Source organism: Oncorhynchus tshawytscha, linkage group LG33 (assembly GCF_018296145.1).
Source record: "Oncorhynchus tshawytscha isolate Ot180627B linkage group LG33, Otsh_v2.0, whole genome shotgun sequence".
Taxonomy (NCBI): Eukaryota; Metazoa; Chordata; class Actinopteri; order Salmoniformes; family Salmonidae; genus Oncorhynchus; species Oncorhynchus tshawytscha.
The window spans coordinates 3,043,104-3,068,294 of NC_056461.1; the positions used below are offsets into that span (position 1 = coordinate 3,043,104).

Below are 25,191 nucleotides of genomic sequence, written 5' to 3' on the forward strand. Positions count from 1 at the left end.
CCAAACACACCAAGACAGTCGTGAAGAGGGCACATCAAAGCCTATTCCCCCTCAGGAAACGAAAAAGATTTGGCATGGGTACAGAGATCCTCAAAAGGTTCTACAGCTGCACCATCGAGAGCATCCTGACTGGTTGCATCACTGCCTGGTATGGCATTTGCTCGGCCTCTGAACGCAAGGCACTACATAGGGTAGTGCATACGGCCCAGTCCATCACTGGGGCTAAGCTGCCTGCCATCCAGGAACTCTACACCAGGCGGTGTCAGAGGAAGGCCCTAAAAATTGTCAAAGACCCCAGCCACCCCAGTCATAGACTGTTCTCTCTACTACCGCATGGCAAGCGGTACCGGAGTGCCAAGTCTAGGACAAAAAGGCTTCTCAACAGTTTTTACCCCCAAGCCATAAGACTCCTGAACAGGTAATCAAATGGCTACCCGGACTATTTGCATTGTGTGCCCCCCCCCAACCCCTCTTTTTACGCTGCTGCTACTCTCTGTTGATCATATATGCATAGTCACTTTAACTATACATTCATGTACATACTACCTCAATTGGGCAGAGCAACCAGTGCTCCCGCACATTGGCTAACCGGGCTATATTGCATTGTGACCCACCCACCACCCGCCAACCCCTCTTTTACGCTACTGCTACTCTCTGTTCATCATATATGCATAGTCACTTTAACCATATCTACATGTACATACTACCTCAATCAGCCTGACTAACCAGTGTCTGTATGTAGCCTCGCTACTTTTATAGCCTTGCTACTGTATAAAGCCTGTCTTTTTACTGTTGTTTATTTCTTTACCTACCTATTGTTCACGTAATACCTTTTTTGCACTATTGGTTAGAGCCTGTAAGTAAGCATTTCACTGTAAGGTCAACGCATGTGACAAATAAACTTTGATTTGATAGTATCCCAAGAAATTGACTGATGGACCACTTCAGCTAACAGTCCGGTATGCTCTAGCAGGCTAGCAGATGGGCATTCAGGGGACATCGCGACGAAGGAGCCTGTTGAAAAACCCCCTCGGGCAGATTACGTCGGTAGTCCAGTCGTGATGGATCGGCGGGCTCCGTATCGGCAATAAAAGGGGTCCAGGCCAATTTGCAAAATAGGTATTGTAGCCCAAGGAATAGCTGATTGACCTCTTCAGCTAGCCGGGAGATGGGCCTAGCATAGGCTAGCTCCAGGCTAATTGGTGCTTGCTTTGGGACAGAGACGTTAGCCAGGAGAAGCCAATCGGATAGCAGATAGCTAGCTGCGATGATCCAGGTGAATAGGTTCAGAGCTTGCGGTAGGAATCCGGTGATATGGAGAAAAAGGAGTCCGATAAGCTCTATACAGACAGAGAAGAGCTCCAACTTTATAATCATAGCCTCAATTTTGTCCCACACATTGAATGTAGTTGCGGAGAGTCCCTGTTATCTTAGATTCAGATCATTCAGTTAAGAAAAAACATCACCCAGATAGGCCAGTTGTGTGAGAAACTCGTCATCATGCAAGCGGTCAGACAAGTGAAAATTATGGTCAATTTAAAAAAGTGTCAATACTTTTCCCCTTGATAACCAGTTGTAAAAGTGTTACATGGTCGCTGCCCAAATTGCATAGTGCAGAAAATACAAGAGTTCAGGGGCCTTGCTTTAACAATGTTAACTATTTTCACTGTAGTGTCCAGAACGTCTTTCAAGCTGTCAGGCATTCCCTTGGCAGCAAGAGCCTCAGTGGATGCTGCAGTGTACCCAAGTGGCTTCGGGAGCATCTGCTTGCACACGCTTTACCACTCCACTATGTCTCCCTGTCATGGCTTTTGCTCCATCAGTAAAGATACCAACACATCTTGACCACCAAAGTCCATTTAATGTCACAAAGCTGTCCAGTACTTTAAAAATATCCTCTCCTGTTGTCCAGTTTCCAGAAGAGGATGTCTTCCTTAATTGACCCCCCATAAACGTAATGGACATATAGCAGGAGCTGTGCCAGGCCCGCCACGTCTGTTGACTCATCCAGCTGTAACAGACATATAGCAGGAGCTGTGCCAGGCCCGCCACGTCTGTTGACTCATCCAGCTGTAACAGACATATACCAGGAGCTGTGCCAGGCCCGCCACGTCTGTTGACTCATCCAGCTGCAACAGACATATACCAGGAGCTGTGCCAGGCCCGCCACGTCTGTTGACTCATCCAGCTGTAACAGACATATACCAGGAGCTGTGCCAGGCCCGCCACGTCTGTTGACTCATCCAGCTGTAACAGACATATACCAGGAGCTGTGCCAGGCCCGCCACGTCTGTTGACTCATCCAGCTGTAACAGACATATACCAGGAGCTGTGCCAGGCCCACCACGTCTGTTGACTCATCCAGCTGTAACAGACATATACCAGGAGCTGTGCCAGGCCCGCCACGTCTGTTGACTCATCCAGCTGTAACAGACATATACCAGGAGCTGTGCCAGGCCTGTTGACTCATCCAGCTGTAACAGACATATACCAGGAGCTGTGCCAGGCCTGTTGACTCATCCAGCTGTAACAGACATATACCAGGAGCTGTGCCAGGCCTGTTGACTCATCCAGCTTTAACAGACATATACCAGGAGCTGTGCCAGGCCTGTTGACTCATCCAGCTGTAACTCAAATACCAGGAGCTGTGCCAGGCCTGTTAACTCATATAATCCACTGGCTGTTGTGCGAAGCAGTAATTATTTCAAAACATCTCCTGCCGTGTCACTGATGCATCCAAGCTGACAAGGTAAAAATCTGTCGATCTTCCCCTGAACGAGGCAGTAACCCACTGTTTCTAGGCAGTCATTGAAATTAAGAATTTGTTCTTAAACTGACTTGCCTAGGTAAAGTCAAATAAATAAAATTGTCTGTATAGTTTTTTTTGGCCTTTTCCCTCAGCATTGTCCCAGCCATATCCGCAGCAGCAGGAAGAATTAAGTTCTCCACAATAGTATGGGGCTTGCCTGTCCTAGCCACTCAGTATCTCACCATATAAGACGCTTCTAGCCCCTTCTTATTAATGGTATCTGTTGCTTTAGTACATCTTACCACTTGAAAGTAGTCTTAATTCTAGCTCAAAAACTCCCGTGGCTTATTTTCCAAATGGGCATGTTTTGTCTCTAAATGTCTGTGCATGAGTGAAGGTTTCATCAAGTTGTGAGATATATGTGCAAATGTACTAACACACTCTAGCTGAGGAAAGGCACTACTCCCAATATAAGTGAACCCTAAATCAATGTAGTTCTCATCATATTTGCGCCTCTTCGATGGTCCAACAACCCTGTCTGTTTTTCGGTGCTTTCCGGGGTAAGGGGGCAGTAGCTTGGTGCTTTCCGGGGTAAGGGGGCAGTAGCTTGGTGCTTTCCGGGGTAAGGGGGCAGTAGCTTGGTGCTTTCCGGGTAAGGGGGCAGTAGCTTGGTGCTTTCCGGGTAAGGGGGCAGTAGCTTGGTGCTTTCCGGGGTAAGGGGGCAGTAGCTTGGTGCTTTCCGGGGTAAGGGGGCAGTAGCTTGGTGCTTTCGGGTAAGGGGGCAGTAGCTTGGTGCTTTCCGGGTAAGGGGGCAGTAGCTTGGTGCTTTCCCGGGTAAGGGGCAGTAGCTTGGTGCTTTCCGGGGTAAGGGGGCAGTAGCTTGGTGCTTTCCGGGGTAAGGGGGCAGTAGCTTGGTGCTTTCCTGGGTAAGGGGGCAGTAGCTCGGTGCTTTCGGGGTAAGGGGGCAGTAGCTTGGTGCTTTCCGGGGTAAGGGGGCAGTAGCTCGGTGCTTTCCGGGGTAAGGGGGCAGTAGCTTGGTGCTTTCCTGGGTAAGGGGGCAGTAGCTCTTCGGCTGCATCAGATTCACAACTGTCAGTGTCCATGCTAGCTGGGCTAACAACAAATGTAGAATTACTGATGCAAGCATTGGATGTGCTCGTGGAAGCAGAACAACTTGTGTCGTCGACAGGTGAAGGTGTAGTACTGCTAGTAGTAGCAGTACTACCAGTAGAGCGGGTATTTGTCTCTATGGACATGTGCCTTACTTAAAAAAAAAAACATTTATCAATTTTCGAGCAAACCGAATGAGCAGCAGCTATGTTTGGCTACATACGGGCGTTAGTGAAATTCCCGCGAGAGAGTAACGGTTAATGTGATTGGATGTTAATGATGTGACTAGGCTACCTGTATTTGACATTGTGTTGTTATTTCGCTGAACACTAGATGGTTTAATTTTATTTTTGGCAGTGAAACAAGGCTACTCAGGCGAGAAAAAAACCTCAGCCAAATGTATAGCCCCGTTGGAAAACATAAATGGACTGTTTGAAAATGTGAAGAAAAAATAAAACATTTTAGATAAATAAAAAAATAAAAATGTTAATCACATTTTTATTTGGTGTATCCCCGAGGGTATTGCGCATACCACTGGGGGTTTGGGAATACCTGATATAGAGTATCAAGAAGGTATAATGTTGACACTAGATCAAGCCATAGTTCAATTGACCATGAATTGTTAGACTGGACCACTTTAGAAAAGGAAGACATATTTAGGATACAGATTGGGACTTAGAGTGAGGCTGGGGAGTTGTGAGAAGTTGTGAGGCTGGGGTGTTGTGAGCCTGGGGAGTTTGGGAATCGTCCTGTGCAGTCTGATTGGCTAGAAAATTAAAATGATGACAAATATGCAGTCAGTAATAAGAGGTTATCATGACACAAGCTGGTCATTTTCAGTCTTAGAAAAGCTCATATGTCAAAATTATGATTTTAAAGCACTGGAGTTTTGACTTTATGAAGGTTGTGAGAAAGAAATTAGATTCTAACCATTCTTATGATGAACCTCGGGAAGGAGAACTTTCCCATAGTTCCCTGTCAACATCTCTAAACAGTTTTTTTTATGACGTAAAGATTGTGATGTAATGTGTAGCTCCCTTCAGTAACCACGAGCACAACCGTTCCTTGATTTTAACTGGCGGCTTTATTCTGTAGTTTTAGTCAGAATTATCACCTTCCGTGAGAACTATAAAGTAAATGAAAAATACAGTTAAGCACACTCTTACGACCGTATTTTACGAGTGACTTATTAGCTTGGTATAACTCTGAAGTGCTTACATGCATAACAGTTTAACCGGCGTTATAACGGGTTCAGATTAAACACATGAATAAAGGAAAAGTACCTCATTGGCTGCTTATTACAGAAGGGAGGAAATCAAACTTCACACTTATTATTCCTGGCATGAATTCACACTTCATCCTAACATACACTCTTCAACCTTTATGAACTACACTCGATGACATGAAAACTTAGCTAACGCAGCGCAGGATTGCCTTCCCTCCAAAAGTGTGTTGCTACAATAAGGATCCCCGTTACAACAGTATTAGCTACATAGTTCCGCTTGTATTATCATTTCCCCCGCACAGCGGATACGTAAACAATTCAAACTAAAGACAACGACATAACCTGTAAGTCTAACTGTCAGTTACATAATGTTATCATGACACACACCCACCCTGACAGACAACCAATCACCAGACCAGAGCGATATAAGCCTATTTAGTTTTTTACAAAAACTATTTTGTTATTTGTTTCATTAGTCCATTGCAAAATGCATCATACAGGTCAGGTCTGTGTTTTGAAAGTTAAACATCTTGAAAACTCGATTGCTGATGTGCAAAACATTTTGGGACTATATCAACAGTTGACTAAAGAAACAAATACCAAATGATAGTTTTGGGGTGTAGTTTTCCTTTAACCAATTAACCCACTTCTATGCTTGAAATACAATATATCTCATCCAAATAATAAAAACCACACTGTAACAATGTGTATAACTGCACAGCTACTGTCAATGATACTGTACATATTGAATTTGTGTTTTCTGATAGTCCAAGATACAGTCTGGCTATGTCCTAAAATGGCACCCTATTCCCTACATTGTGTACTACTTTTGACCCGGGTCGATAGGGCTTTGGTCAAAAGTAGTGCACATTATAGGGAATAGTGTGCCATTTGGGATGCATCCTAGAACTATGTAAAAATCACTTCAGACCTCTTCCCCTACAGGCTATTTACTAGTGGGGTACCTGTAAGGAGTAGGCTATCTATGTGAATTGGCATTTAAAAAAACAAACATCGACCATTCAGTCTACCAGGATATCTTTGTAGGCCTATCTGGTGTTTTGAGGTAGGCTAATAGCCTAAGCTTCTCACAAGTATATTCTTATAGTTTGTCCACACAATCAGTTTAGCCTCTACAGACTAGCCAGTTTAGTCACTACAGACACCCTGGTTCGAATCCAGGCTGTGTCACAACCGGCCGTGACTGGGAGACCCATAGGGCACAATTGGCCCAGCGTCGTCCGGGTTTGGCTGGTGTAGGCCGTCATTGTAAATAAGAATTTGTTCTTACCTGACTTGCCTAGTTAAATAAAGGTTACAGTGTAGATTCACTCCAGTTTTCAATGGTAAGCTAAAAAAACTACTCTTCAGGATGCAGGCAGAGTTTTGAAAAACCTTTGCACTGTCTCTGCAGGTTTTTTTTTTTAATACTCATTATGACATAATTGTGAGGTCATATGGGGGACACCTGGTGCATTCAAAACAACTGGGAACTTGGAAACGTCAGTGCATTCAAGACAACTGTGAAAAAACAAGCCCTGACTTTCCTACCTGAAGAGGTCATGATTTGACCCCATTCTTTTTTTTTTTTTAGAGTTCCCAATTGTTTTGAAAGCACAAACTTTGCCTGAATTTGGAATTTCAGTAGATACTGTGCTGTGTGCAGTTCCCCCCCACCCCTTAGACATTTAAGTCTAAAATTGCCTACATGTAGAAAACGAACACTGGAACAACTGTTGAGTGGTTGTTAATCATCATTGTGCATCCCTCCACATAAACATGGCATTTGATGCAGCTTATGATTGTTTCTATGAAAATTATATTGGGCTCCTCCTGGTGGTCTCCTGTGTGTATTTTGTCCCTGCTATCTAACCAGTAGACCTAAGCAATATAACATGATTATAACAGCTGAATGGTGGCCAATTGAATGGCAACATTACAGAATAAACACATTTAAAGAGTTTCAAATGAGGACTCTTATTTTGACGTTTTTACAAAACATTAGTTTTGCCCCAGGAAGTGCTTGGCCGTGTTCTCGCGTATTTACAAATAGTAACGGGAACAGATTATTGTTTTGGAAGGCAGCTGACTAGCAACAAAAGCGTGCTGTTTTTCGACAATTGACCCGACATGACTGCCGCCAGACCGCTTGAGATGGAGCGGCCAAGGCACCGTCCGTTTCTGATCGGTGTTAGCGGAGGAACTGCCAGTGGCAAGGTAGGTAACGTTAACTAGCTACATAATAACAGCTATCTAGCTAGCTGTCTGGGTAGCTAGCTAGGTCGATTCAACAATCAGTAAAGTAGCTAGCTAACGTTAGCTAGTTTTCGTTTTTCCTATGAACTGAAAGCAAAACACTGAAAGCAGACACATCAGGATGTCACTTGACACCAAGCCATCTATTAAATTATCGTCTTGTTTTCTGTCTGACCATTTTGAAATGTGCCAGGTACTTCACTCTGCTAGGGCTATGCACTTCACTCTGCTATGGCTATGCCCCAACCTTATCAACAAACTGAAATTATGTTTCTTATTTTTAGTCAACAGTATGTGCAAAAATCATGGAGTTGCTGGGCCAGAATAAGGTGGACCATCGTCAGAGGCAAGTGGCCATCATCAGCCAAGACAGCTTCTACAAAGTCTTGACACCTGACCAGAAGGCCAGGGCACTCAAGGGCCAGTACAATTTTGACCACCCAGGTACTACAGGCCTGTATGGATATTGTAATAACATAAGTATAATTGTTGTAATTAACATACACTCTATCAGGCACTTATCACTCACTAGATTACATTCATTCAATTAATTCATGCATTTACATCAAGCAATGGCAAATGTTCTTCTAACTATAGCTACAATGTGAAAACTGTAGGTTAACTTAACATTATTATAAACATAAAATAAATGCATATCTGGGTGGAAAAAGTGAATAACGTTGAAATGTTTATTACAGATGCTTTCGACAACGAGTTGATGTACCAAACCCTGAAGCATATTGTGGAGGGGACAGTGGTGGAGGTGCCGACATATGACTTTGTCACGCATTCGAGGTGAGGTAAACACTCCATACGGAAACATACCATTTCAGTTGGAAATGCCCTTTTTGAATTCAGACAGACTGGGTCAAAAAGGCCCACCCTACACATTTCAGACCTCAGATTGTTGACTCTTGAACTAAGACATGACCTTTGACCTAAGATGTCTCTAACCCAGCTCATCTGCAAACACACCGAACAAAAATATAAATGCAACATGTAAAGTGTTGGTCCCATGTTTCATGAGCAGAAAAAAAGAACAAAAAAATGAATACGCACATCAAGCTTATTTTTCTAAAATGTTGTGCACAAATTGGTTTACATCCCTGTTAGTGAGCATTTATCCTTTGTCAAGATAAAGAATCCACTTGACAGGTGTGGCATATCAAGAAGCTGATTAATCAGCATGAACATTAGACAAGGGCACTCTAAAATGTGCAGTTTTGTCACACAACACAATGCCACAGATGTCTCAAGTTGAGGGAGCGTGCAATTGGCATGCTGACTGCAGGAATGTCCACCAGAGCTGTTTTATTTTTTAAAATTTAACCTTTATTTAGCTAGGCAAGTCAGTTAAGAACAAATTCTTATATACAATGACAGCCTACCAAAAGGCAAAAGACCTCCTGCGGGGACAGGGGCTGGGATTAAAAATAAATAAATAACATATAAATATAGGACAAAACACACATCACGACAAGAGAGACAACACAACATTACAGAGAGAGAGACCTAAGAGAGCGAAAGACCTAAGATGACAACATAGCAAGGCAGCAACACATGAGAACAACAAGGCTTTACGGCAAAAGCACACCATGCGATTATCTGAGGACAGCGCCCCGCATATAAAACCAGGAACAACATATTTCCACCAGGCAGGTGTGACACAGCGATAATATAAATGCCCTACCTTTGATGATATTCTTCTGTTGGCACTCCAAAAGGTCCCAGTTACATCACAAATGGTCATTTTGTTCGATAATGTCCTTCTTTATATCCATAAAACTCAGTTTAGCTGGCTCGCTTCTGTCAATAATCCATCCAGTTTCCCTCCATCAAATTGCATACAAAATGAATCCCAAACGGTACTAATAAACTTTTCCAAACAAGTCAAACAACGTTTATAATCAAACCTTAGGGAATAGTGTGCTAAACACTCAATTTTGAAATGTACCAGCTATTTCACTCTGCTATGGCTATGCCCCAACCTTATCATCAAACTGAAATTTTGTTTCTGATTTTTAGTCAACAGTATGTGCAAAAATCTTGGAGTTGCTGGGCCAGAACATTTACGTACCCTAATACGTAAATAAACAATAACATTTAAGATGGAGAATCATTATTGTCTTTAACCTCTAGTGACACCCCATCCCGTGAACGGGACCGTTGTCATCATCTGACACTAATTAGCATAACGCAACGGACATAAATTCCTTCCTAGAAAATCTTCCTATTCATGAAAATCACAAGTGAAATATATTGGAACACAGCTTAGCCTTTTGTTAATCACCCTGTCATCTCAGATTTTCAAAATATGCTTTACAGCCAAAGCTAGACAAGCATTTGTGTAAGTTTATCGATAGCCTAGCATATCATTATGCCTTGCTAGCAGCAGGCAACCTTGTTGATGATCTTCGGATTTTTTCACTCACGAGACTCCCAGGTAGATAGCCAAAGTTCATTTTTTCCCAAAAGATTATTTTTGTAGGCGAAATAGCTCTGTTTGTTCTTCACGTTTGGCTGAGAAATCGACTGGAAATTGCGATCACGACAACGCCAAAAAATATTCCAAATTAGCTCCATAATATCGACAGAAACATAGCAAACGTTGTTTATAATCAATCCTCAAGGTGTTTTTCAAATATCTATTCGATAATATATCAACCGGGACAATTGGTTTCTCAGTAGAAGCGATTGGAATAATGGCTACCTCTGTATTTTACGGGAGAATTTCTCTGGGAGCATCAGGTGACCACTTGCGCAATGAAGCCGCCTACGGATATTCTTCAACATAAATGCGTAAAACTACGTCACAATGCTGTAGACACCTTGGGGAATACGTAGAAAGCGTAATCTGGTTGATAGGGCATTCACAGCTCAATAGGGACGCATCGGAACACAGGGCTTTCAGAAGATGAGTCACTTCCGGATTGGATCTTTCTCAGGCTTTCGCCTGTAACATCAGTTCTGTTATACTCACAGACAATATTTTTACAGTTTTTGAAACTTTAGAGTGTTTTTTATCCTAAGCTGTCAATTATATGCATATTCTAGCATCTTGTCCTGACAAAATATCCCGTTTAATTTGGGAACGTTATTTTTCCAAAAATGAAAATACTGCCCCCTAGTACCAACAGGTTAATGGAGAAAAATACTGAAGAACGCGCTCTCATTCACGCGCTTGGAAACACTACAGCCAAAATGGGAGCCACCTAGAAAAACTACAATTTCTGGCTCAGAGCTTCCTACTGCCTGAGGTGTTGTTGATGTAAATTGAGAAGAGCGTGGTGCTTAGGATTGAGCCTTGGGGTACTCCCCAAGGCAGATCCCCTGACTTTATACTTCCTACCTTCTTTGAGGTAGTTAGCAAACCAGGCCAAAGACCCCTCAGAGACACCAATACTCCTTAGCCGGCCCACAAGAATGGAATGGTCTACTGTATCAAAAGCTTTGGCCAAGTCAATAAAAATAGCAACACAACATTGCTTAGAATCATGGGCAATGATGACATCATTGAAGATCTTTAAGGTTTCAGTGACACATCCATACCTGAGCGGAAACCATATTGCATGCCAGAGAGAATACTGTAGACATCAAGAAAGCCAGTCAGTGGATTATTGACACGTTTTTCCAACACTTTTGATAAACAGGGCAAAATAGAAATAGGCCTAAAACAGTTAGGATCAACTTGATCTCCCCCTTTAAATAAAGGACGAACTGTGGCTGCCTTCCAAGCAATGGGAACCTCCCCAGAAAGGAGAGAGGTTAAAAAGATCGGAGATAGGCTTGGCGATGATAGGGGCTGCAACCTTAAAGAAGAAAGGGTCTAAACCCTCTGACTCAGAAGTTTTTTTGGGGTCAAGTTTCAGGAGCTCCTCTAGCACCTCAGACTCAGTGACTGCCTACAGGGAGAAACTTTGTAGCGGGGCAGGGGAAAAATAGGGAGAAGCGTCGGGGATAGTCGCATTAGAAGGGGTGGGAGATGAGGAAATGTTGGGCGGGCAAGGAGGCATGGCTGAGTCAAATAGGAATCCTGTCTTAATGAAGTGGTGATTGAAGAGCTCAGCCATGTGCTTCTTGTCAGTAACAACCACATCATCAAATTTAAGGGACATGGGCAGCTGTGAGGAGGAGGGTTTATTCTCCGGGTCTTTAACCGTTTTCCAGAACTTCTTGGGGTTAGACCCACAGAGAGAGAACTGCTTCTTAAAGTAACTAACTTTGGCCTTCCAGATAGCCTGGGTGCACTTATTTCTCATTTGCTTGAACAAGAGCCAGTCAGCCTTAGTATACGTGTGCCAAGCCTTTCGCCAAATGTAATTGTTGAGGTGGAGTAACTCTGCAAGATCACGGTCGAACCAGGGGCTGAACCTGTTTTTAATTCTCATTTTCTTGATGGGGGCGTGTTTAACAATATCACTGAAAATATCAATAAAGAATGTCCAAGCGTCTTCGACAAGCTGATTCTATACCATTTTACAGAGGCCAGTTCATGAAGGAAGGCTTGCTCATTAAAGTTTTTTAGCAAGCGTCTATGACAAATCAGGACAGGTCGTTTCACTGAGCAGCCATTACGAACACAGGCTGTAAAACAGTGATCACTAAGGTCATTACAGAAAACAACAGACTGATACCTATCAGGATTATTTGTGAGGATAACAGCAAGAAGAGTAGCCTTTTCTGGGTGAATGGAGTCATACCTTGTGGGATTGGTAATAATCTGAGAAAGATTTAGGGAGTCCCATTGCTTTAGGACTTGGGCAGGTGGTTTAAGCATGTCCCAGTTTAGTTTACCTAGCAGGACAAATTCAGACTTGGTGTAAGGGGCCAGGAAAGAGTTTAGGGCAGGTAGGGTACAGGCCGGTGCTGATAGAGGACAACAGCACCCAGCAGCAGTCAACAAAGAGCTATTTGCAAGTTTAATGCTTAAAACCAGCAAATCAAATTGTTTGGGGACAGACTAGGTGGAGACAACCGAGCACTGAAGGTGATCCTTGGTAAAGATTGCCACTCCCCCACCTTTGGAAGATCTGTCTTGCCGAAAAAGGTTATAACCAGAAAGATTAACATCAGTATTCAAAGCACTCCTCTTTAACCACGTCTCAGTAATGACCAACACATCTGGATTGGAGCTGTGAACCCACACATTGAATTGATCCATTTTAGGTAATAAGCTTCTAGTGTTAACGTGCAGAAAACCCAGGCTTTTACGAGAGCAGAAATCAGTGAAGCAGATATCAGAGCACAAGTCAGAATTGGGGCTAGCAACAGTAGATGGGCCAGGGTGTACATGCACATTTTAATTTAACACTCTAATTTCCAGATATCATCAACAGTAATACAATACATCTGTTCCCAGAATTTAATGTTAATTTCTCTACCATAAGCTGCCTCCAACATTGTTTTAGAGAATTTGGTAGTATGTCCATCCGGCCTAACAAATGCAGACCACGTGTATGGCGTCGTGTGGGCGAGCGGTTTACTATTGTCAACGTTGTGAATAGAGTGCCCCATGGTGGCGGTGGGGTTATAATATGGGCAGCCATAAGCTACGGACAACGAACACAATTACATTTTTATCGACTGCAATTTGAATGCACAGAGATACCATGACGAGATCCTGAGGCCCATTGTTGAGCCCACTGCCGCCATCACCTCATGTTTCAGTATGATAATGCATGGCCCCATGTTGCAAGGATCTGCACACAGTTCATGGAAACTGAAAATGTCCCAGTTCTTCCATTCTTCTTATACTTATCAAACACCAGTCACCCATTGAGCACGTTTGGGATGCTCTGGACCGATAACATGTTCCAGTTCCCGCCAATATCCAATATCCATCACACTTCTTGAGGTGTATGGTGGTCACACCTACCTTTTAATTTAAGGTATCTGTGACCAATGGCTGAATATCTGTATTCCCAGTCATGCGAAATCCATATATTAGGGCCTAATTAATTTTTCAATTGACTGATTTCCATATTTGAACTTTAACTCTTTGAAATTTTAGCATGTTGCGTTTATATTTTTGTTCAGTAAACATACCAATCATGAAAGTTTGTCTGTGATTAGATAGTGTCTTTGTGTGTACTAAATGTGTTTAGTTTACGTGTGTTCCAGGCTGCAGGACAGGATAACAGTGTACCCGGCTGACGTGGTGCTGTTTGAAGGGATCCTGGTTTTCTACTCTCAGGAAGTGAGGGATATGTTTCACATGAAGCTCTTTGTGGACACAGACTCTGATGTCAGACTGTCTCGCAGAGGTACTACTGGCACACAAATTAAGAGGATGTACCATCTATAGATTGTCATATGCACTTCCATACCCATACTTCACTCTAGCATCTTGGATATACATATTTGTCACGTCTTGGTCCTGATCTGCTTGTTGTGGACTTTACCTGCAGTTCTGCGGGATATGAAGAGAGGCAGAGACCTGGAGCAGATCCTCACCCAGTACACCACGTTCGTTAAGCCAGCCTTCGAGGAGTTCTGCTTGCCTGTAAATGTCCAGCGCTGCCACACTTACAATACACAAACAGATACTGGACACTAATACATTATTAATAGGCCCAATTATATACACAATATGACACACAACACATTCAGTCAGCTGATTTACGTCAGTGAGACGTTTATATGTGACTCAATTACAAGTGTGCGCAAAGCTGTCAAGGCAAAGGATGGCTACTTTGAAGACTCTAAAATACATCATATATTTGGATTTGTTTAACAAGTTTTTGGTTACCACATGATTGATTCCATAGTTTTAATGTCTTCACTATTATTCTACAATGTAGAAAATAGTAAAAAATAAAGGAAAACCCTTGAATGAGTAGGTGTGTCCAAACTTTTGACTGGTACTGTATATTCTGCTCAAAATCCAGTCTTTTCAAAGCATTAGCTACCAAAATGAGATTGATAATGGTTATTTTTTTCCAGACCAAGAAATATGCAGATGTCATTATTCCTCGAGGAGTTGACAACATGGGTAATAATAACGCTCATGAATCATGAAGAATCTCCATCCCTCTCTTCTTTCCCTTCCCTCTCATATTAATCTGCCTTTCTCTCCACAGTGGCCATCAACCTCATTGTGCAGCACATCCAGGACATCTTGAATGGGGACCTCTGTAAGTGGCACCGTGGAGGAGCGGTCAACGGGCACAGCCGGGGCTTCAAGCGGGCCGCCTCGGAGCAGGGGGACCTGGCCAACTTCCCCCCAGGGAAGAGGGTCCTACTAGAGCCCAGCAGTCGCCCCCACTGAGACTAAAATCAGTGTTTACTGTCTGTCAGTCTGTCTACTATATATGTGTGTGTGTGTTTTGTAGTATGTATTTAGAATTGAGGGTTGATGCTTTTACTGACTAGGTTTGAGATGGGAGAGAGCTGGGGGGGGACTAGCTCCTGTAACTCACCTGCAGACTGCAGAGCATCCAATCAGATAGGGAAGCCTTGATAATACATCCAAGATAATTCATTAATATATCACTGATATAGATATCATGAGCAGGTATGACAACTCTTTATTTTTTTTAAATTATTCCGTCTTCCATGTGTACATTTTTAGCCTGCAGTGGTCTGACTACTTCCGGCTGACATAGGAGTGAGATGGTGGAAAAAAAGCTTTTTTTTTTTAAATGTCTGTTTTGATTTTGGTTTTGTTTGCTGCTTAAAATGTGTTATATTGTATCTGAACATGTGGAGATCAGATAAGTACAATATTTATCACCTTCTAATGTGTAGGCTGTTTGGATTGTGAAATATTTGCTGGCTGATCCCTTGATGCCATGGTAAATTCATGCCTTGGGAGTTTATTTTTTAAAGCATTTTCCTAATGACCATGATATTTAAGAAATAAAATATGTTCACTATCAGAGGCTTGTGGTTATTTCTTACCCTAATGGGCGAGCACAACAAGCCTCCCATTGACATCAATGCATGATAATGTAAAAGTTACGAGTGCAGATCTTGTTGGGATTTGGCCCATAACGAGGAAGTAGCATAGTATGACAAACCTCTTCTATTCAGCAGACGGTGATGTACAGAAACAGAGCAGTTTTATTGGAGTTGGAAAGCACAGTGTGATGAGTTGGATGACACCATTATTCCAAAGGAATAATGAATAACTACAGCACACAATGGACTGACGAACCCAGACACCCCCCCCCTTACTGGGACACAGGCCTGGTTGCCTGACAGTTCTCTTACTCAAACATGGCACATGATGATTGAATATGTCAGACATAGATCACAGCATCTTTAGTACTTCTCTTTTTGTGGGTTTAGTTTTTTGCTTTGCTTTTTTGAGTGCACATTTGTATGGCACTTCTCTTAATAGACAATCCTTTTTAAGAACAAAAGGAGCACTGTATATAATAAATCATAACCATATATGATTCATAATATTAATAATAATACACTCTTGTTACAAGTCTAGTCCCTTTGTGGTCCTCCACCTCGCCTAACCCCTCAAATGACCATTTCCAAAACCACATTCCTGCCCAGTCAAGTCTGCATTGTGACAGAGTTCATGGCAGAATATAGTCCGGAATACTGAGGATTCCAAGGATACAAGGAAGTTAAGTCAGGAGAGGGAGCAGTCGGGACTGACCCCAGGATGGCCCACACTCTGTAGGGTGAGGGAGGGAATATCTGGGGATCTAGAGGAGCTTTCACCTCACACACTCGCTGACACACACATTTATACATTCAAATGGGAGAGGCCAGGGAGCAGTCTCTTCCGTTGTTCGACATCTCCACCTCCTCTCCTTATATGAAGTTCTCCTCTTCTCCTTGGCACCAGTCTTTCTCCTACCGTTGGTTAGGAATTTGTCTCCTGCCAACTGCAGTTCTGGGTGGAGAGAATCCAATGTAACCCCAATCATAATCTCCCCATAATCTCCCAGTGTATCAGAGCAGCACAGAGTCACTGTAAACCATGGCAGTCTTTTCCCCCCTACTAGCCTACTGTATATCCTCTGGTCTGGTCCAGCCCTAGTCAGTATTTCTTCCCCTGTTAGTGAGGTCCAGTTGATTGTGTCCATCCATCTATCCTTTCTGTAGCACAGTGGAGGTCCCTCGGCGAGCCCTGGCTGTGGTCTCGGGGGCCACACCGCACCGCTAACCTCCCCCTTCCTAAGTCTTCTCCTCGCGCTCCGTCCGCCGCCGGGTGATGTTGCGAGGCTTGATCTTCAGTGAGAGTTCCCACAATGCCTCCTCGGCCAGATGGTCGCTGAAGTCGTTGAAGAAGCAGACTATGTCGTCATTGCGCTTCAGCTCGTAATGCCTGGGGTGGGTGGGAAAGACAGAACGAGTCGATCAAAGAGATGCCTATGTCTTTCCATGACAGACTGACCAGGTGAAAGCTATGATCCCATATTAATGTCACTTGTTAAATCCACATCAGTCGGTGTAGATGAAGGGGAGGAGACAGGTTAAAGAAGGATTTTTAAGCCTTGAGACACATTGAGACATGGATTGAGTATGTGTGCTATTCAGGTGTGTGCCATGTATGTGTTCCATTCCTACACTGCTAGGTTTTTCACGCTCAACAGTTTCCCGTGTATCAAGAATGGTCCACCACCCAAAGGACATCCAGACAACTTAACACAACTGTGGGAAGCATTGGAGTCAACATGGGCCAGCATCCCTGTGAAACACTTTTGACACCTTGTCGAGTCCATGCCCCGACGAATTGAGGCTGTTCTGAGGGCAAAAGGGAGGGGGGGTGCAACTCAATATTAGGAAGGTGTTCCTCAGTGTACATGGTCAACCTTCTGTTGTATGGGGGTTAACATGGAAGTTGTAATGTACACTGTGGATCACTGCTTACCTCGTGGGATAATTATTGTAGTCTTATTGAATTACATTAAATATAACATATCATAATGTGAGGTTACCACACTCTCAATCTGTTTGGAGTTTTGTGGATGCTTTTCTCATGGGACAATAGTTCTACTCACACTTGTCCCCTCATATCAATGGGTCCAAATGGGACTTACCTGCTTAAATAAAGGTTAAATAATATAAATACTCACACTTGCTGGAAGCGCCTCATACTGTCCAGGATGTTGAACTGCTGCCAGCGCTTGGAGAAGTTGACCTTCCCGTCGATGAGGTCCGGGTTCCCCAGGTGGACGAAGGTCAGGTCCTGCAGGATCAAACCACTGGAAAAGGAGAGAAGAAGAGAAATAGAAGAGAGAGATTAGGCTAAATATAGACAAACAGTCCTAGGAAGAACAGGCAAAACACACAAACACTTTCATTGAACATTACCTAGCTCAGTTGTACATGAAACACAGACTTACAGGTATGGGATGCACGGAGGCTCCACGTCGGCCAGAGCCGCCCGGTACGCTCTGAAAGACGACGAGCTGTCAATCAACGTACAGTATTCCTCCAATCCCTGTGAGAGAACAAGTGTGTTACAATGTGTTATACCCATAGCACACCACGATACCTGAGTATATTAAAGTGAGACTCCATAGAAAGAATTGAAACACAAGTATGAATATCTAGATCTCTCTATGTCAGACTTGATCCACTTGTGTCTGACTCACCTCTGAGGTCTGTTTCTGCCACTCTAGCCTGCGGATGGGGGCCGAGTCCAGGGCAGACAGTATTGCCAAGTATGAGTTGAAATTGTTCAACTTCCGTAAGTGCTACATGGGAAAAAGAAAAACAGGACAAGAACAGTTGTCCAGAGAGTTAATCATCAACTAAATATACTAGTTATGAGGAAGAGCTGTGGTTGTATAAATGCCGAGATTGGTTACCTTCATGATCTTGATGAACTTGAGGAGCAGCTTTTCTCGGTCCTGGCCTTTCTCCTGCTGAATGATTAGAGAGCGCACCCTAGAGGACAAGCAAAGTGTTGCGTGTGAGAGAATTAGAATCTGGCTGAAAATACTTGGAATCAGTTACAGAACCCATTGCCCAACCTCTTAAGTCGACCCCCTACTTTTTCGAACATTCTGTTAAAAATCGCGCAACATTTCGGCGTCCTGCTACTCATGCCAGGAATATAGTATATGCATATGATTAGTATGTGTGGATAGAAAACACTCTCACGTTTCTAAAACTGGTTAAATCACCGCTGTGACTATAACAGAGCGTCTGTTTCATCGAAAAGTGCAAGAAAAACTGATCACTGAAAACTGAAAAAAATATCCATGCGCCACTTGCATGTATTGTTTAAGGGGCACGAAATTAAATGGGGCCGAGATTGCAAGTCCTACAGCATCCACACGATGTCAACAGTCTTGTCAATTGCCTTCTCGTTGTTTCTTGGTCAAACGAGTTAGAGAGACCACTTTCCATCCGGTCTCCGACAGGAAGTTTTGGAAGAGAGATTTTGGAACATGATTTGAAATCGTGGAGCTATTGAATACACATCGCCTCGTGATCAATTTGATAGATTATTAACGTTTACTAATACCTAAAGTTGGATTACAAAAGTATTTCGAAGTGTTTTGTGAAAGTTTATCGTCAACTTTTTTAATTTAAAAAAATGACGTAGCGTTTTGAAACAGTGTTTTTTTCTGAATCACACAGTTTCCATAGACGGATATTTTGGGTATATATGGACCGATTTAATAAAAAAAAAAGACCCAATAGTGATGTTTATGGGACATATAGGAGTGCCAACAAAGAAGCTCGTCCAAGGTAAAGAAAGTTTTATATTTTATTTCTGCTATTTGTGTAGCGCCGGCTACGCTAATTCTTTTGTTTACGTCGCCTTCAGGTATTTCGGGGTGTTGCATGCTATCAGATAACAGCTTCTCATGCTTTCGCCAAAAAGCATTTTAATAATCTGACTTGTTGGCTAGATTGACAACGAGTGTAGCTTTAATTCAGTACCCTGCATGTGTGTTTTAATGAACGTTTGAGTTTTAACGAGTGCTATTAGCATTTGGCGTAGCGCATTTGCATCTGCTGATGGCTAGATGGGACGATTGCGTCTCGGGTCGACGCAAGAGGTTTTTTAATGGTTGTGAGGTCTATGGTCCGCTCACCAACCAAGAATTCACAAAATGGGACAAACACCAAATTGAGACTGCATGCAGAATTCTGCAAAAACATTGTGTACAACGCAAAACACCAAATAATGCATGCAGAGCAGAATTAGGCCGATACCCGCTACTTATCCAAATCTAGAACAGAACTGTTAAATTCTACAACCACCTAAAAGGAAGCGATTCCCAAACCTTCCATAACAAAGCCATCACCTACAGAGAAATTAACCTGGAGAAGAGTCCCCTTAGCAAGCTGGTCCTGGGGCTCTGATCACAAACACAAACAGACCCCACAGGACAGCAACACAATTAGACCCAACCAAATCATGCGAAAACAAAAAAAGATAATTACTTGACACATTGAAAAGAATTGACCAAAAAACAGAGACAACTGGAATGCTATTTGGCCCTTAACAGAGAGTACACAGTGGCAGAATACCTGACCACCATGACTTACCCAAAATTAATGAAAGCTTTGACTATGTAAAGACTCAGTGAGCATAGCCTTGCTATCGAGAAAGGCCGCCGTATGCAGGACATGGCTCTCAAGAGAATGCAGTTTATGTGCACACTGCCCACAAAATGAGGTTGAAACTGAGTTGCACTTCCTAACCTCTTGCCAAATTTATGACCATATTAGAGACATATATTTCCCTCAGATTACACAGACCCCCAAAGAATTTGAAAACAAATCAAATTTTGATAAACTCCCATATCTGTTGGTTGAAATACCACAGTGTGACATCACAGCAGCAAGATTTATGACCTGTTGCCACAAGAAAAGGGCAACCAGTGAAGAACAAACACCATTGTAAATACCTATATTTATGTTTATTTATTTTCCCTTTTGTACTTTAACTATTTGCACATCGTTACAATACTGCATATAGACATATGACATTTGAAATGTCTCTAAACCTTTGAAACTTTTGTGAGTAACGTTTACTGTTCATTTTTTATTGTTTATTTCAGTTATGTTTATTATCTATTTCACTTGCTTTGGCAATGTAAACATACGGTCAAAAGTTTGGACAAACCTAATTTCTCTTTATTCTCATTTAAAAAATATATATTTTCTACAGTGTAGAATAATAGTGAAGACATCAAAACTATGCAATAACACATATGGAATCATGAAGGAGTTCCCATATATCTGCAGCTCAACTCATCCCAAACCATCTAAATTAGGTCGGGTGATTGTGGAGGGTCATCTGATGCAGCACCATCATTCTCCATCTTGGTCAAATAGCCCTTACAGAGCCTGGAGGTGTGTTGGGTCATTGTCCTGTGGAAAACTAATAATAGTCCCACTAAGCGCAAACCAGATGGGATGGCATATCGCTGCAGAATGCTGTGGTAGCCATGCTGGTTAAGTGTGCCTTAAATTCTAAACAAATCACTGACAGTGTCACCAGCAAAGCACCATCAAACCACCTCCTCCATGCTTCACCATGGGAACCACACACATCATCTGTTCACCTACTCTGCGTCTCACAAAGACATGGCGGCTGGAACCAAAAATCTCAAATTTGGACTCATCAGACCAAAGGACAGATTTCCACCAGTCTAATGTCCATTGCTTGTGTGTCTTGGCCCAAGCAAGTCTCTTCTTCTTATTGGTGTCCTTTAGTGGTGGCTTCTTTGCAGTAATTCAACCATGAAGGCCTGATTCACACAGTCTCCTCTGAACAGTTGATGTTGAGATGTGTCTGTTACTTGAACTCAGTGAAGCATTTATTTGGGCTGCAATCTAAGGTGCACTTAACTAATGCACCTATCCTCTGCAGCAGAGGTACCTCTGGGTCTTCCTTTCCTTGTGGCGGTCCTCATGAGAGCTAGTTTCATCATAGTGGTTTTTGCACCAGAAGAAACTTAACGTTTTTTTTTTATTTTCCGGATTGACTGACCCTCATGTCTTAAAGTAATGGACTGTCCTTTCTCTTTGCTTATTTGAGCTGTTCTTGTCATAATATGGACTTGGTCTTTTACCAAATAGGGTTATCTTCTGTATTCAACCCCTACCTTGTCACAACACAACTGATTGTCTCAAACGCATTAAGAAGTAAATAAATTCCATGAATTAACTTAAGCCTGTTAATTGAAATGTGCATTCCAGGTGACTACCGCATGAAGCTGGTTGAGAGAATGCCAAGCGTGTGCAAAGCTGTCATCAAGGCAAAAGGTGGCTACTTTGAAGAATCTAAAGTATATTTTGATTTATATTTTGAACACTTTTTTGGTTACTACATGATTCCATGTGTGTTATTTCATTGTGTTGATGGCTTCACTATTATTCTACAATGTAGAACATACTAAAAATAAAGAAAAACCCTAGAAGAGTAGGTGTGTCCAAACCTTTGACTGGTACTGTATGTTTCCCATGCGAATAAAGCCCTTTGAATTGAACTGAAAGCGAGATGGTGTGTGTGTGAGAAAGTGAAAATGTGCCATTGTGAGATGTTGACTGGTCATTACAAAGCTAGGTGATTTATATGGTAATGCATAGACAGGCTGTATGTATAGGCTCAGGTCCAGCTCTCACCAGTAGCTCATGTTGTTAAAGTGCTCTGTGAACTGAGTCAGATTTGGACTCTTCTCCTCATTCTGCTCCTTGGCCCAAAGCAACACCTCAGGAATCTATCAAAATAGAAAAAATAAGGAGAGAGGAGAGATTGAGTTAAATCAATTTCTCTGCAGCGAAGGTGAAGAAAAGCAGAGATAGTTAGGGGATCTCTGGTACCTCAATTTTGTAGAACAGTTCTGCATCCAGTAGTGTGAGCTGATCGGCAATCTCATGGCTGCGGAAGTCATGCAGCGTTCCGGGCCTGGAGTAACACACACAAGTTATGTCCTTCTATTCTCGTGGGGACCTAAAATCTATTTCCATTCAAAATCCTTTTTTCCCTAACCCCTTACCCTAATTCTAACCCTAAACACTAAGCTTAGAATAGACAATAAAATACAAAAAAACGTGGACAACCCTTCAAATTAGTGAATTCAGCTATTTCAGCCACACCCGTCGCTGACAGGTGTATAAAATCGAGCACACTGCCATGCAATCTCCATAGACAAACATTGGCAGCAGAATGGCCTTACTGAAGAGCTCAATGACTTTCAACGTGGCACCGTCAGAGGATGCCACCTTTCAAACAAGTCAGTTCGTCAAATTTCTGCCCTGCTCAACTGTAAATGCTGTTATTGAGAAGTGGAAACGTCTAGGAGCAATAACGGCTCAGCCGTCAAGTGGTAGGCCACACAAGCACACAGAACGGGACTGCCGGGTGCTGAAGCGGGTAAAAATGTTTTTTTCTCGGTTGCAACACTCACTACCGAGTTCCAAACTGCCTCTGGAAGCAATGTCAGCACAATAACTGTATGTAGGGAGCTTCACAAAATGGGTTTCCATGACTGGGTAGACGCACACAAGCCTAAGATCACAATGTGCAATGCCAAGTGTCGACTGGAGTGGTGCAAAGCTAAGGCTCCTTAGTTTCAGGGAAGGGAAATCTTAACAATACACCATACAATGACATTCTAGACAATTCTGTGCTTCCAATTTTGTGGCAAATAATTGGAAGCACAGAACATTCCGAACACTTTTGGGATAAATTAGAACCCCAGGCCTAATCGCCCAACATCAGGACACGACCTCACTAATGCTCTTGTGGCTGAATGGAAGCAAGTCCCTGCAGCAATGTTCCAACATCTAGTGGAAAGCCTTCCCAGAAGAGTAGAGGCTGTTATAGCAGCAAAGGGGGGACAAACTCCATATTAATGCCCATGATTTTGCAATGAGATGTTCGACAAGCAGGTGTCCACACATATTCTTAGTCATGTAGTATAGCTCTCGTCCTCCATGAGACGTGGGAAATGTCCCCCACGAGGGAGAATGTTCCTTGATTTCCTGTCCTTGTGGATAGCATAACCAACCCACCCACCCACACAAATACTTCATGACAGAGAAAGCAAACAAATCAATAGCACAAGCAAATGCAAGAAGAGGTTGCTCTAGCCGCCTCCCATACTCTCCTGACCCTTGACCCTGTGTTGAACCCTACCTGGCGGACACGCCCCGGGCGGCCAGCGGCTTGAGAGAGTTGGTGCAGCGTAGCAGCTTCTTCTGCTCCACCTGGACAACAATACGTTTAGAATGCCGTTGTATTTGACCTGCAGTAGATAGTACGGTGCCTTTCATGTCCAAAGTAATGTGAAACAGAAAACAGACCTTGTCCAGGATGTTCTTGCGGAGCACGCGGGCCAGGCTCAGCTCGCCGTTACACACCAGCCTGAACACCAGGTCCATCAGCTGCTTCAGGATGTCCTCCGTCAACTCCACCAGACTGGGAGGGAAGAACGAGAGGGAGGAAAAGAGCAGGGGACAAGTGAGGCAACGCCTCCACATCTGGCCATCACCATCTATCACTGTAATATATATGTGTTTAATAACGTGCCAACTAATCCTGTAAGACCAACTTGACAATAAATAAATCATTCCTTCAAAATGTCTTCAATCTGGCTACAGGCCAGAAAAACAGTTGGAGACCCTTGTTGGAGTAAAAAGCCATTTGTGTGGCTCTATGGAGAGAGTGGGTCATCCATACTCACCACAGCTCATCCACCACTCGAACCAGCACAAAGAACGTGTTCTTGCTGACCCGCTTCTTAAATGTGTCTGGACTGTGACAGAACCTGGTATATGTGCTTGGTGGTGAAGGAGAATACGTATTCTCAACTCTTTCTCCTCATAGTAAATGCACACATTTTCCACTGTCTTTCCAACACACACAGTATCTAGCCATCGAGACACTGGAGGCGACCAACACGTCCGGTGAGCTTCAAAAGGATATCTGTAGTGCAGCTTCTTAATGAGGTCCTCTGGGCTAATGAATGTCCTGTATGTGGTCAGGAAGGCTTCACAGTACAACACCAGATCTGTCGGAGAGCAGAGGAGAACACCACCCCTTTAAGTCTGAGGTCGAGAACTAATGATGGATCCTATGAACTTTAGAAAGCATGGAGAGGGGACATGAATAGATAGGTAATAGGTCATCTCCATTCTGACAGAACAATCTGGAAAACAGGAATGTTCCATCTATTGCGAGATATATCTATTCTATAACTGTTCACATGTCATAGTGAAAAGGGAGAATATACTGACATCACAATATACTGACATACAATTTAACAGACAGAAAGTGTAATCGGATCCCGTCCAGTATGAAAACATCCACACACATACACAGCCTGTGCCACTGACCCAGAGCCACACATTCTAATGGGAGCTGCTGTCAAACTGTGATAAACGCGACCTACCTTTGCGTTCCGTCTCTGTGGCGTGGACTAACAGAATATCCCCTGATCCAGCACGCACGTCAGGACCATCATCATTCTGAGAGAGAGAATGAGAAAGACAGATGGAGGGAGAGATGAATAGATGGAGAAAAAGAGCACGGGGGCATAGAGGGATAGAGAGAGGGGGGGTGGGGTAGAGAGAGAGAGAGGGTTAGGTAGAGAATTGATGAGGATTAGGGCAAAAATGCAGTCTAGCCCAAAATGCAGCTCTCTCCTCTCTGTCCATGCTCACCCTCCCTCCCTTCCAGCCCTGCACCAGCTCCACTGACGAGTGAGAGAGGGGGGGAGAGAGAGAGAGAGAGGGCTGGCTGGCATACGCAGGACACAGGCTGATCACACAAGCTGACAGATCCCCAACAAAAATACCCTTGTTTACCGCTACAGCTGTCCTTTGTTGTTTAATCAGACCTCCCTTCTCTTATCCCCTTTCCTCCCTCCCTCCCACCCTCCCACCCTTTCCTCCCACCTTTTCCTCCCTCCCT

General features: G+C 43.2%; 2 protein-coding genes across 4 annotated transcripts in view; one reads left to right on the forward strand and one right to left on the reverse strand.

Annotated features, from left to right (window-relative positions):
• Positions 1-7,120: 7,120 nt before the first annotated feature.
• LOC112230758 (uridine-cytidine kinase 1) lies at positions 7,121-15,217 on the forward strand. The gene is made up of 7 exons (XM_024397027.2): positions 7,121-7,301; positions 7,625-7,784; positions 8,039-8,135; positions 13,461-13,603; positions 13,748-13,842; positions 14,283-14,331; positions 14,420-15,217. Exons 1-7 carry the CDS (start codon positions 7,215-7,217, stop codon positions 14,605-14,607), a joined length of 819 nt encoding a protein of 272 aa, XP_024252795.1. The 5' UTR covers positions 7,121-7,214; the 3' UTR covers positions 14,608-15,217.
• Positions 15,218-15,383: 166 nt separating this feature from the next.
• LOC112230757 (rap guanine nucleotide exchange factor 1) overlaps positions 15,384-25,191 on the reverse strand; it is a 98,660-nt gene continuing 88,852 nt past the window's right edge. For all 3 annotated transcript variants that reach the window (XM_024397025.2, XM_024397024.2, XM_024397026.2), the window contains 12 exons: positions 24,671-24,746; positions 24,205-24,289; positions 23,963-24,055; positions 23,583-23,697; positions 23,416-23,486; positions 22,098-22,182; positions 21,900-21,994; positions 18,119-18,197; positions 17,903-18,004; positions 17,651-17,748; positions 17,381-17,509; positions 15,384-16,629 (listed from right to left, as the gene is read on the reverse strand). In XM_024397025.2, the coding sequence (XP_024252793.2) occupies positions 16,479-16,629; positions 17,381-17,509; positions 17,651-17,748; positions 17,903-18,004; positions 18,119-18,197; positions 21,900-21,994; positions 22,098-22,182; positions 23,416-23,486; positions 23,583-23,697; positions 23,963-24,055; positions 24,205-24,289; positions 24,671-24,746 (1,179 nt within the window). In that variant the 3' untranslated portion in view covers positions 15,384-16,478. The remainder of the gene's footprint in view (positions 16,630-17,380; positions 17,510-17,650; positions 17,749-17,902; positions 18,005-18,118; positions 18,198-21,899; positions 21,995-22,097; positions 22,183-23,415; positions 23,487-23,582; positions 23,698-23,962; positions 24,056-24,204; positions 24,290-24,670; positions 24,747-25,191) is intronic.

Bases quoted from the DNA above. Each gene is read 5' to 3' on its own strand.
- LOC112230758 (XM_024397027.2), top strand. From the start codon at position 7,215: ATGACTGCCGCCAGACCGCTTGAGATGGAGCGGCCAAGGCACCGTCCG. The intron at 8,136-13,460 runs GTGAGGTAAACA...CGTGTGTTCCAG, and splicing joins GACTTTGTCACGCATTCGAG to GCTGCAGGACAGGATAACAG. The intron at 13,843-14,282 runs GTAAATGTCCAG...ATTTTTTTCCAG, and splicing joins TCGAGGAGTTCTGCTTGCCT to ACCAAGAAATATGCAGATGT.